The sequence below is a fragment of the Pseudoliparis swirei genome, chromosome 18 (genome assembly GCF_029220125.1).
Source record: "Pseudoliparis swirei isolate HS2019 ecotype Mariana Trench chromosome 18, NWPU_hadal_v1, whole genome shotgun sequence".
Taxonomy (NCBI): Eukaryota; Metazoa; Chordata; class Actinopteri; order Perciformes; family Liparidae; genus Pseudoliparis; species Pseudoliparis swirei.
In genome coordinates, this window is record NC_079405.1 from 7047961 (window position 1) to 7061344 (window position 13384).

Genomic DNA, 13384 nt, shown 5'->3' on the forward strand with positions numbered 1-13384 from the left:
AGGGAGACAGACGACACAAGGACTTCAAACAAAGACACAAAACAAGACACAAACTCCAGATCATGACACACGGCTATGTGGCTTTTTGTCAGTATCTAACCAGATGATACAAAGTTCCTTCAGTTTGAGCAATTATAGAGTTACATAACTTTACAGATGTGTGTTTGAGGTGAAACCCCCTTGGCTTTGAAACACACACACACATACACACACACACACACACACATATATTAGTGCTGTGAAAAATAACGCGTTAACTCAGTTAATTCAATTACAGGTTTAACTAGTTTTTTTTTAAACGCATTTAACGCATGCGCAGAATGAGCTTCCAATCCGTCTGTTGTTGGTCGTCGGGACGAAAAAAAAGTCACTTGCAAAATGAGCTTCCAATACACCACTTCAATCTGAACTATGTCCGCTCTCATGCAGACGGTCTGTTCATCGGTAATGATCCTTCCGCAGGTTCACCTCCGGAAACCTTGTTACGACTTTTACTTCCTGTAGATCAGGGTCTCAACACGTCGATCGCGACCTGCCAGTCGATCGCGGCGTAGTGTTGGCAGATCGCATGACATTAAAGAGATTGGCCCCTGACATGTTCTCTATTGCACGTCTTTGTTCTTTTATTAAACTAAACGTCTGTTGTTGATCGTATCTCCACAGCAGCATGTCATTTCTGTCTCTTCGCGTTGCGTTAACACTTATCGATCTCCGTCTCGCGCGCCACAGAGCTCCGTGCGCGCGCATCGGGACCGAGCAAAAAAAGTCACTTGTCAATCTGTCCCCGTGTCCGTGTCGGTGAGGTTTCAGCTTTGCAGCGGTGTCCCCGCCGTCCCTTTCATCACGGCCCAGTTCATGAAGAAAACCCACACAGTCAGTTTGCCTCAGCAGCTGCTAGAGGAAGACTAGAGGCCTTTAGATTGCATCATGGTGGAGTTAATGGTTGACAAACAAGAGAAAAATGTTCTGTTTAACCCTCCTGTTACCTTTACATTTACTAACATATTTTACCCTCGGGGTCAATTTGACCCCAGCAATTAAAACCTCCAGAAAATTATTAGAATTAATATTGCTTCCCAAGTTTAAGTGTGAGGTACTTTATGTTTGTTTGTTGACTACCTAAATAGCCCTTTAAATAAATAAAAAAGTTGATATTTCTTATATGTTTGACACAGTGAAAAACAGCCTGGGGTCAAATTGACCCCAAAGAACACCGACATTAAACATTGAATGGGGTCAAATTGACCCGAAAGGTAACAGGAGGGTTAAACATTCTGTTTAGGATGAAGATGTGTTAATGTTCCATATGGAAGAAAACTGCTAAATAACTGCTGAGTTGCAGCACCATTGTATAGAAGAATGTATAAATGTATATATCCGTCTTTTGTCATAAATCTCTATGTTCTCACAAAATATACTGAGAATATAGGTAATATGTGATTAATCATGATTAATCCACAAAAACCTGTGATTAACCCGATTAAAATTTTTAATCGTTTCACAGCCCTAATATATATATATATATATATATGTACATATGTACAAATATACTTATCCTGCTGAGACACAGCCCATTCATTTGTGTGTGTATATATATATATATATATATCTACATACACACACATACAGGACTGTCTCAGAAAATTAGAATATTGTGATGAAGTTCTTTATTTTCTGTAATGCAATTAAAAAAACAAAATGTCATGCATTCTGGATTCATTACAAATCAACTGAAATATTGCAAGCCTTTTATTCTTTTAATATTGCTGATTATGGCTTACAGCTTAAGAAAACTCAAATATCCTCTCTCTAAATATTAGAATATCATGAAAAAGTATACTAGTAGGGTATTAAACAAATCACTTGAATTGTCTAATTAACTCGAAACACCTGCAAGGGTTTCCTGAGCCTTGACAAACACTCAGCTGTTATAAATCTTTTTTTTTACTTGGTCTGAGGAAATATTAAAATTTTATGAGATAGGATTTTAGAGTTTTCTTAAGCTGTAAGCCATAATCAGCAATATTAAAAGAATAAAAGGCTTGCAATATTTCAGTTGATTTGTAATGAATCCAGAATGCATGACATTTTTGTTTTTTTAATTGCATTACAGAAAATAAATAACTTTATCACAATATTCTAATTTTCTGAGACAGTCCTGTATATATATATATATATAATCTGATTTAAGGCTGCTTGTGTCACGCAGCCATTGAGACACGGTGCGTGCCGGTGTTAAATGATAGGCTCTCCGAGCCTATCCGCCCTTCTGTGAACCCCACCCCACCCCGGGATGGGGTGTAGGAGAATCACACAAGGTGACTCCCACCAAACCGCCCCATCCCGGGAGGGGGGGCCAACCCCCCCGCTCCTTCTGTGGGATCCACAAGTCAATCCCACCACCGCCTGATGTGAATCCCCCAGGATCCCCCCCATCCAAGGGATGCAGCGAATGTAGGAGAATCACACGAGGTGACTCACCGAAACGCCACAATCCAGGCGGAGTGTCAACCACGTCTGGGATGAGGGGACCACCCCCCCCACTCCTCCTGAGGGCGTCACATCACGGTACTGCTCTGCTGGAAATCACTGCTATATAGAAACTCTGTTTCGTTGCTCCGTGATGTCTCAGGTGGAACTCGGATGGTCACACTATGGCCCAACGCAGCGTTTCTCCCTAAAGTGCTGACACGCTCATATGTCAACCAGCCTGTCCGGCTGGCACAGTTCGACCCCCCATCGGGAGAGGAGCGGTCAAAGCTCCTGTGCCCAGTACGGGCCCTCAGAGCCTATGTCGAAGCTACCACAGGCATACGACAATCGGAGCAGCTCTTCATCTGCTATGGCGGGCCTAGGAGGGGTCTGGCCCTTTCAAAGCACTGGATTGTGGAGGCCATTGCCTGTGCATAGAGCGAGGGGCCGTGCCCTGCCATGCGGCACAAGGGGCCATTCTACCAGGAGTGTTTCCACATCATGGGCAACCCTGAGAGGGGTCCCAGTGGAGAATATATGTGCCGCAGCCTCCTGGGCGTCACCAAGCACATTCACCAGGTTCTACAGGGTGAACGTTGCCACCCCTCACCCACTGGGGGTGGTTCTTCGTCCAGTCCTCTGCCTGATCCATACACGGTAGGCTCCCTGGGTTTCCTCGTGACTCTGTTGGTTCAAGTCATCCAGTGCTAAGCACCGCCTCTGGCGGTCAGGAAGGATGAAATAGAACGCAAGTTACGTATGTAACTATGGTTCTCGGAATCTCGTGAGTTCGCGAGAAGACTCCGTAGGACTGATCTCGGGATGACACCGGAACTTATACCCAGTGGGCGTGTCATCCGAGGTCACATGTGACTTTGTTGTCATTAAGACTCGACCTGCGTATGCTCGAGACGGAAGAAATCCAGTGGTCATCCAGGATTCATAGAACCATAGTTACATACGTAACTTGCGTTTTATTGCGAAGAGCACCACTTCACATTTTCTCCGTGTCTCACTCCAATCTTAGAAACGCCGGCCGGCCAGTTGACCCCCCCCTAGCCCAAAAGAAAAACCCTTCGGATCGACACGATTCACGTGGATGACCTATTTTGATTTCAAAACGGTTAATTTCACCAAATGGTGACAAGTTTGCAGGTATGAAATTGACTATTTGGCATTCTGGTTTGATTTGAAACCGACATGGGAAAAAATAAATGTCATTTTTTTCACACACACTCAAGTATAAAGTCTTTATTATTGCCTTCATAATCATGCCCATCACAACTTTTTATTGGAATGAACATCAAGTATTTTTTTAAGTTATACATCCGTTACTAAATTAAGAACTAACGAGTGCCTTTCCAACATCGTGGTGAAAAAATAAAGTTTTAAAATGCTCAGTCGTTGTTTCAGTCAGGCTTTCAATGAGTCATAATACTGTTTTACAGCCATTTAAAAAAGCATTAAGTAATCGCCCATCCTACATGAAAAGAACTGGCTCATCGAGTTAGCCGACGGAGTGCGCTGCACGCTTCCCACTGCACGTTTTCTACAGCACAAACATGGTCACGTGAAAACACGACGATACATAAAGATACTTTGCAGTGCAGGACCGAGTTTGTTCCTTTTCCCTTCAATACGACACTGAAAAGTCTGAACTGGTGCAGAGGATCTTGTTTTTTTTAAAGTGCCACTGGAAGCTCTCCACGATCCTCGAGAGAAAATAAAATAGTACTGATAAATATGTAATACTTCAACATTCGGAGTGTTTCTTCAGTGCTGTGGAGACCACACGGAGAGTCTAGAAAAAGGAAACACGGTAACACGGCAAACAGCTTGGACCCCCGACAATTCTGTCGGAATCACGAAAGGGAAGCATGGAGAAGAACAAAAAAGAAAAGTGAAACAACTGGTCCCGCTGAAACTACCGGCGGGTGGAATGCAGGTCTGACCGAAGGCTGAAGAAACACAAGCGGTGACCTCAACGACCTTTAGGGACAGCAGTAGCACAGACGTGTTCGGGAGCGGTGCATTGAGGGCGTAAAAGGCTGAACACGAGTATATAAAAAAAGTAGAAAAAAAAGCATCAGCGCGTATGGTCCCGCACGACTTTCAGGAACCTTCCTTGGAAACTAATTCTGCAGGACATCACACAGTCACAAGATAAAACCTCCTCAAACATCCATCTTGAAGCTCCCCCTCCCCCCCCCGTTGAGCCGCTCGGCTCCCGTTCTACTCCTCGGGCTTAAAGACGCCGGGCCCCTGACCCCCGGGGGGCCTCAGGTGGGCGTCGTGGGGCTGCGCCAGCGGGAAGCCCCGCAGCTTCTCCTGCAGACTCCCGACAGCCAGCCTCATCTGGTCCTCGGCGCCCTGGAGAGACTTCAGCTCCATGGTGTAGAAGACGTACAGCAGGGCGGTGGCGGCCAGGATGGCGAAGCACAGCGCGGCCAGCAGGTAGAAGGAGGTGCGGGGGAACGGTTGCTCCGCCCCCAGGGCCAGCCAGGGCACGGCGGCGATGGCCAGCTCCAGGATCAGCAGCGCCAGCCCCATCGCCCCGGTGCGCGACGCCGTGTAGCGCATCCTCTCGGCGCAGTGCAAGCCCACTTTGACTTCGGTGCGCGCCTCCGTCACGATGTCCACCAGCTCGGCCGCCTTGCCTGAAGACGTGAAAGGGAGGAGGACAAGAAATTCGGCAGCGAAGCGCCACGTCGGCAGCTCCGTGAGGCGTTCAGGCTCCGCTGGATTACAATAGAGCATCAAAATACGATGTGCTCCTTGTTAATGAAACTTTAACGGTTTAAAATCGAACACGAGGAACTTTCATTTTGTGTTGATCTTGGCGGCCCCCTGTGGACAAACGTGGTATTGTTTCCACGGTTAGAAAAACCTTTCGCATAGAATCCATCGTGGCATATATGACAAGCTTTAAGCAAGAATAACAAATCATCCCTTCTTCCTAATTTTGTAATACATTTTTATTGTATGTAGTTATGTGTCCATGTTTCCACGTCTTAATTCCTACTATATTCAAATGTTCATTGTATATAGTGACACAACCCCCAAACAACTGACGGTCATGTGCTGTACACACACACACACACACACACACTTCCTCGGGGTGGTGCGACTCTTCATTCCTGTATGTGTTTGCAAAGTCAATAACAAAAGATTTAAACAGAACACAACATCACGTTACAGCAGAAACAACCATCGGTCCAAACTACGCAAAGCAAGCAGACCCGTCACGTTATCGTCTTCATTTGTGATATGTTAGAAATGTCGTTTTGATTTCTGTTCATCTTTTATTCCTCATTCCCAATTATTCTATGAAATATTTTCAGAAAAAAGAAATATGACAAATTGAAGTTGTCAGTCATTGTTACGCCCCCCTGACAGTCGAACAAGGTTCCCGAGTGTCGGACACCTTTTGTGTCGTTTTGGGGGAGGCCATTTTTGTTGTCTTTGTTTTCTCCCGTTTTCTGGCTAGACTTGTTTCTCCTTTTGCGACGGTAGTTTAGTGTGACCTTTAAGTTCTAGTTCGCGTGGAGGTTTAGGTTTATTGGGTTGGCCTTAGAGACCCCGACGCCTTTCTGCTTCCATTTTAGTTTTACATTTGTTAATCCTTAAAGCCGTCAAATCCTCATTGCCGTTTACGTATTTCAGCTGACTCATTCTTTGCCTCCTCTGCTCCACCCTTTCCAAGGCTGCCTCTCTTCTACACGCATGTTACGGCCCGAGTACCCCCAGCCTCCCAAGAGAGGCCGTAACAGTCACCTTGCCGACTGCCTGTACCAGACATTCTGCAGGACTAGACGAGACTTACCGGTACCCGTAACTGACATTAAAGTCCCATCTGATTTGCTTCTTCGGGATCTTGCTCTCTTCGTAACTTTGCTTTTTTTCCCCGACGTCGTATTGGTTCCCAAATAGGGCGATGCATATGTTGGGGTCAACATGTTTTCAAGTGTTGGATGAGCAGTTATTCACATCAATCCACCGTCGCTGAGCTAACGTACCCGCAGCAGAGTCCGGATTCTTTGATGTTCGTGGCCCGTCACGTTCGGTCTCAGCTCGCGTCTCCAGTCTTAAAACCGAAGTCAGAGCCTCGTGGTCCGAGTACGGGAACGGGTGGTCAGGGACGGAGCCTTTGGTGGTCGACATGAAATCACAATAAACGGCCGTTTTGGAAGATCCCTGGGAATTTAGAAGAAAGGGAAAGGCTTCGAGGGTCAACTTAATCCGACGACTCCCAACATCTCGATTGCGGGATTAGGATTCACATTTCAACCCACCTTGAACAGGATGTAGTCGATTCGAATTCCTTTCTCAAAGGGAGCGAGCTCCTTTTTACAGATGAAAGGGTTGTCGGCTACTAGAGTCATGCCGTTCTCACATCCCTGGGGAACGGTATTAAAATAAAACATTTCTGAAAACACGTTAAAGAAACAATCAGTGAAAGAAAGTACATTTACAACCCAACTCCTGACCATTCATCCTGTGAGTTATGGTGACGTCTAACTTGCCACCTGAATGCTTGAGGCATGCGGCCACAATGACACGGCTCATCACAGCGTTACCATTTTGCAGAACTACTTTCTGACCAAAACATGTTCGTGTCTTGGCTGATGGTCACCTGACTTTTACATACACACATATTTTAGAGAAGTCTAAGACCCCGTTTACACGATGGGAAAACGCATATATTTTCATGCGTTTTGGCCTTTCATTTACACAAAAACGGAGGTTTTATCACGGAAAACGATCATTTCTAAAAACTCCGGCCAAAGTGGAGATTTCTCAAAACTCCGTTTTTGTGTTTGCGTGTGAACTAAGTCAAACGGAGTTTTAGGTTGTCAAACGTCACAGTATGCGACTAAAAATGCTTCACGTCATGTGAGCGTCCTATGTTTACAGTTAGTTTGCTTAGGTGCACCCGAGTTATTTCCTCCTTGACATGAGGATACTCCTCGGAGGTCTCGGACGGGTACTGTTCTAAGAACAATGCCAACATATCCCTATATTTAGTTTGGCATGATTCCCAATCCACATTATCGAGTGCTTTATTTGCCTTATAAATTAATCTAAGGCGACTCGAAGCAGCAGCTCCACTTCGCTGTCTGTCCATACAAATGAACCTCGCGCCATATTTACTCTCGAAAGGAAAAGGAAGTTGGTCGTGTTTTTCGTAGTTGTTGTTGGTGGTTTTGAGAATTCTGATTGGTTTGCATGTCTTTATCCTTCTCGTTACACTGCCGACTACAGGTTTGGCATAGTTATGATGGCGCCCGGGGGCGTATTTATGCGGGTTCATATAAACAGAAACTTTTTTGAAAACAACCTTGTGTGTATGACGTTATTTTTGAAAACGGAGGGGCAGAAATATTCGTTTCTGTAAATACCCGGCTATGTGTAAATGTGGCCTAATTTAGGGACTTTTTAAGCCATGCATGCCGTTTTAGAGCCGACTACGACTGTTGTTACTTCCAAACTAAATTACTATTAAAACCAATCGATTGATGGCCAGAATCAAAAAATAAGATCCATATACAAAAATGTGAAACTTCATTTTCTATTAATTGATACTAAAGTATTTTATCAGGAAAAAAAACCCACCCTATTTACCCGTGTTGTAAATAATACGGCTGAATTCATTTGAAAGTAATACTGTATGTAATTGCAATTATTTGAACTGATATTACAACTGCTATATACTGTAATATTAGAGAGATTGATCGCTTTTACGGAGGAAAGGTCCTCTGAAATCTGTAGAATATAACGTGAGGGTCAGGATGTCTCTGCAGCACGACAATAAAATAAAAAAAGTGATGTGAAAAATTGTGTTCAAGTGCGCAGCCCTCGTTACTACCTACGTCAAATTTCGCAGCCTCTAAATACGAGTCTCGGAGTCCAGTGTAAGACAACAGCAGTCTGTTGCCGAGGTCCTGAGGGTGCATGTTGAGGTCGCCACCGAGAATCACCACGTCGGCTCCAACAGAGGTGTGGCTGGAAGACAATACAGTCACACAAAAAAGGACACAAAGATGAATCATAACTTTAAAAGTGTGCACTTCTTAGGAATGCAGTCAGGCTCTGTCGTGTTATAAACACTTCAGTAACCCCCAAATAGCAACAGGGGGAAAGTTCACATGATAAAAAATATGCAAAACATCGTCCAGAGTGAACAAACAGTGGTCCGAACTCTTTGTGCAGAATCAACAGACAAAAGAGCGACTAACCGAACGAACTGCTGCAGCTCCCAGGCCTGAACCACGCGGTGAGGGAGGTACGAGTCCTTGTCTCTGCAGTACTCTGCGTGCAGCTGCAATCGATACGCAGCGTCAACAGAACACGTATCAATAACTGAATACGATACGTCGGCGGGGCTGAGAACTGATGCTGGGGAAAGCTCACGTGAGTCACGTAGACGTTTGCCGTCAGGCTGCCGAACTTTAAGACCGCCATCCCGACGGCTTTGCCTCCAAACCAGTCGCCGTGTTGCGCCTGAGAATTGGAAAAACACGTTATGAGAGGTTGATGACGCCAAAATAATCCCATATTCACTGAAGGGGATGACGTCCGATGGCCTACATGTTTAATTAAATGTGGTTTTCAGTCGTAATAATCACCTGTACGACAATACGAAGTCCAAATGCAGCCTGGGATTCCCTAATTGGTTTCTCTTAGAGAGCTCACTCTTTATCTTAGATCTACATTACGCAGCTCCGCCAGGGAGGTGATGTTTTCAGTTTCTCAGCAATATTATTGAAAAAATACCAGCCTTATTTGCTGAATGGAAAAGAGTGCTTTCAGGGCTTTGTGCAAGAAAGAGTTTATTATGACCTAAAAAATGATGCTTTCCTCCACCTAGCCGAGGAGGTGAGGGGCCGAAACTAGAAGCAGATTTCTGGCAGAAATCCCTGAGGGCAAACTTCTCTCACATAACGTGCGCAGAGACGGTTTTCCTAAAATAAAGACAACTAAACTTGGCTGAAGGGACAACCCATCAAATTTCAAGTGAAACAATTATTTTTCAATAATAATAATAATGCATTTGATTCATATAGTGCTTTTCAAGGTACTCAAAGACACTTTACATACCATATTTAAAACATCCGTAAAGCTATACAATAAAATTACTAAAAAACTAAATATTACAATAAAAACAATAAGCACATAGAACACACAATCACACTTTAAAAGCAGTTCTGAAAAGGTGGGTTTAGATTTTTGATTTGAATATGGAAAATTCGGTGCCGTCTCGGATGAGTTTGGGAGAGAGTTCCAGAGGGAGGGGCAGATAGAGAGAATACGAGTGTAAATAGCAATTTACTAAATCATAGTAGTTTGTGCGATATGTTTTTGTTTATAATATGCCCATTTTAGATCTGACTTGAGTAACTAATTCACCTACATTTTTTGATAACAAGCTGCTACGTTCATGTTTTTTTTTCAGTCCGAGTATTTCATGTTTGGATATGTGCACATGATGTGTTTTCTGGTTTTTACAAATGCGTTTATGATATTTCTGATTGAGAAATGCATAATAAATGCACAGTTGTGATTACGAAACTTCCGCTAGCCACTACCATATTTTGACATGTTAATATTTTTGGAAATATTTAGACGTAGAGTGGTTGCGCTTGCATATTTGCATGTCATTGGTCTTTGCAGAGGTCGATGCATTCAAAATGCACTTTTTGTCTGAAATAGTTTATATTCTGTGCATTTACTGCCTTTGTTTAGATCTTTATTGTCATGCCGTTTATATGTTATTGCACTGTGCAACTCTTGGCTTTATGGCTTTTATGAAGCACTCTGTAACCATGTTGTGCAATAGTGGTTAAAGATGAGATGCATCTTTTCTTTTAACCGTTTTGTTTATATTGTTCACTATCATCCTGTCATATTTGTGATGTACATTGTAGACTCACCATGTAGGGATAACCATTCAGTGAGTAGCGGTATAGAAATGTCTCATGGATTCTGTGTTTGGAGAAAATGGCCAGTCCACTGCCGATGACTCCACTGACGAGAGAAACAGGACATGAAGAGAAGTGGCACACACACACTAGCTTCAGTGGTACGCGGCTATCGTCTAAAGAAATAAGACCCATCCCTGGTTTACATTCAGATCTACATTATTCTTAATTAATTCTGTATTATCTGAAGTCAACGTGAGAATGTATCTGCGAGAGATTACATTTTTTGTGAGGGGATTAGAAAGTTAGGGCCTTTCCTTAATCTCAGTCATGTGCTTTGGTAATGGAGGTCAAGAAAGAACTAATACACAAAAGTTAATCCTTTAAGGACTGCTTAGGCTTTACTTAAAGTAGAGCCACACAAACGATAAAACAAAAATTACCTTTTGAAGTGATGAGAGTGAGGATGACTACAGGCAAGTTTCTTTTTCAAGAAGAGATAGTCTTTCTCACTCCACACCTGGAAAAAAAGAATGATATGTCACTTTAATAGTAGAATACCAGTCATCTATGCAGAAATAATATTATTCCTGCGAGTTTCCAAGAAGATTTATGACTTGAGGTTGGTGTTCGTTACAAAAAAAAGAAAACTAACGGAGCACATGAGCTGAAAAAGTCAGCCGACTCTGCAACTTGATATCTCTGAAAGACGGCGTCCACCAACCTCTTGCAGTAAGACAACATCATGCTCTTCCTTGCACAGCATATCTCCAATCATGGCATAGCGCTGAGGAGTGTGTTTGCTCACGTAGCGGATCCCCCTGAAGAAATAAACAAAAATGGTGTTTTTACATACGCGAAGCAAAAAAGCAACAACAACAACGGTGCATTTATAATCACAACAAACCACGACCACTGACCAGCAGTTCAGAGAGAAGACCCGGATATTGAGCGAGTCTGTGTTAGCCATGCTGGTAGATCAGAGGATCAGTAGATGATGGAGTGTCAGGTGGCGTGAGATGACTGGGACAGCTCCTACACGTGGAATGATTGTTGGTATTAATACGGTCAGTTTTTTGGTTACCCAATCCAACACACATTAGTGCACAAAACCGTTCCAATACACATACGCATTGTAATAGAATTGGAGTAATTCAGCACTGGAACTTGCCGACCGAGGGTAAATACACGTATGAATTAAATTCCAAAACTTCATAAAATTGAGAAAGCACACAGTCACAATCATAAACTAGAACGGGCACTCGGTAGAGCGCATACCTTCGCATATCACAAGATTGGGCATTGAATTATGAACATGTTGGTATTAGTTGCATGCCACTTGGATAAAAACTGACCGTGCTATGGTAACAAGAAGATTTTGACCTTTTCATGACCTTGACCTTTGACCCAATCAATCCCAAAATCTAATCAAATGGTCCCCGGATAATAACCAATTATCCCACCAAATTTCATGCGATTCGGCTTAATACTTTTTGAGTTATGCGAGTAACACGCATACAAATAAATAAATACACAGCGATCAAAACATTACCTTCCGCATTTTCAATGCGAAGGTAATAATAAAAGTGTGTGGTAAAAGACAAATAAAATAAATTACATTCAATTTGGCATGGAAAGCATCGATAGTGCAAACCTTTCGGGTTACTGCCCGACGATAGTTCCCGGTTTCGGTGTTAAATTATTAGATTTTCAACATTTGTACTCGGGGAAAAAAACTCAACATATCTCATGTGTTCCTCTGGAATAATTTGTTGGATATTAATAGAGTGTGAATAGAACACAACACAAATTAACTGGTATTGCAAACAGCCAATTATTAAATAAAGGAGTTACCCGACCCCATGTCAGGCAGCAGGGAGAGGTCAAGTTTTTAGTTCCCAAAAAAAGAGACAAAGTAAAGAGGCGATTGCATTCACTCTCTTCTCGTGGGGCTGAAACAATACACCAGCCCCAAACACAGTGCTGACATGGCTTTGCAGTCTGGAGAGAATGAGGAGCAGCAATGCAGTGGAAACCAAGGGGCTTCAGTGTCAGATGAAGAACAACAACAAATAAGACAACAAAAAGCACAACATCAAAAAAACAATTACATTTATGAGGCTAAACATGAACCTAAAAGTTGTCTAAAGCATATGTGCATATGTCTGTGTTGAGACAATACATGTCGTAGCCATATGACATGTTAACGCCAATGCCACAGACACTGAACTTTAAGCTATAAAGTCGTCACGCTTTTCTGACACCATCTACAAAAAGGTGGTCAAATGTTGTCAAATCAGCACAAAAATACTGCAAATGTAGAATACCCTTCTGGCTGGCAGACCACGTGGATTGCGTATTTAGTTCGCGGATACGTTACTGAAACCGCATCGCCTTCGTTATCACGTGACGTTGACGTTTAACCAGCTGTAATATGGAACCGTTAATTACCACAGGTAACCCCCAAAGTCCATGACGTTAACAGCTGAACAACTCTAGCCGTGGAGCCGTTTTACTGACGTTAGTCTCTGTAACGTGTAACCTAGTTAGCTGCGAACGGCACCGGCTGCTGTTGACTGGTTACCAACATAGTTTATTTATTCATTTATTAGCTAGCGTTAGCTAAGTAAACTCACCTTGCAAACCTGGTGACGTCAGCTGATGTCAACTGGACCGTTTGACCGATTACTGTGTGGTAATGTTAGTTTAGCTTCGGAGCGCCAGCTGGACAATTATTACTGTAACTAATCCTTGGAAATGTGTAACGAAATCGGTTGTATTGCATCCCGGAACACGAACTCATTTGAGTTCGTCCACTGCCATTGCTCTGTGCTTTTCCTGCCAGCGTAAAGTCAGCTGGGATAAAAAAAAAAGAAATTTGTGGATGACTTCCGGTTGTGTTTTTACCTCCAAAATAAAACCGGAACTTTATATGCGTCCGTATCTCACCGTCATGACTCCCCCGAGTAAATGATAGAGCACTTTTACATGAA

The 13384-nt window shown here is 43.2% G+C and overlaps 1 protein-coding gene across 1 annotated transcript; it reads right to left on the reverse strand.

Annotated features, from left to right (window-relative positions):
• Positions 1-3708: 3708 nt before the first annotated feature.
• Positions 3709-13234, reverse strand: smpd2b (sphingomyelin phosphodiesterase 2b). The gene is made up of 11 exons (XM_056438280.1): positions 13028-13234; positions 11312-11426; positions 11116-11212; positions 10835-10911; positions 10404-10497; positions 8884-8973; positions 8709-8791; positions 8343-8475; positions 6765-6869; positions 6489-6666; positions 3709-5129 (listed from the first exon to the last, which is right to left on the reverse strand). The coding sequence occupies exons 2-11, from the start codon at positions 11359-11361 to the stop codon at positions 4705-4707; spliced, it is 1332 nt and encodes a 443-aa protein (XP_056294255.1). The 5' UTR covers positions 11362-11426; positions 13028-13234; the 3' UTR covers positions 3709-4704.
• Between the last annotated feature and the right edge of the window lie 150 nt (positions 13235-13384).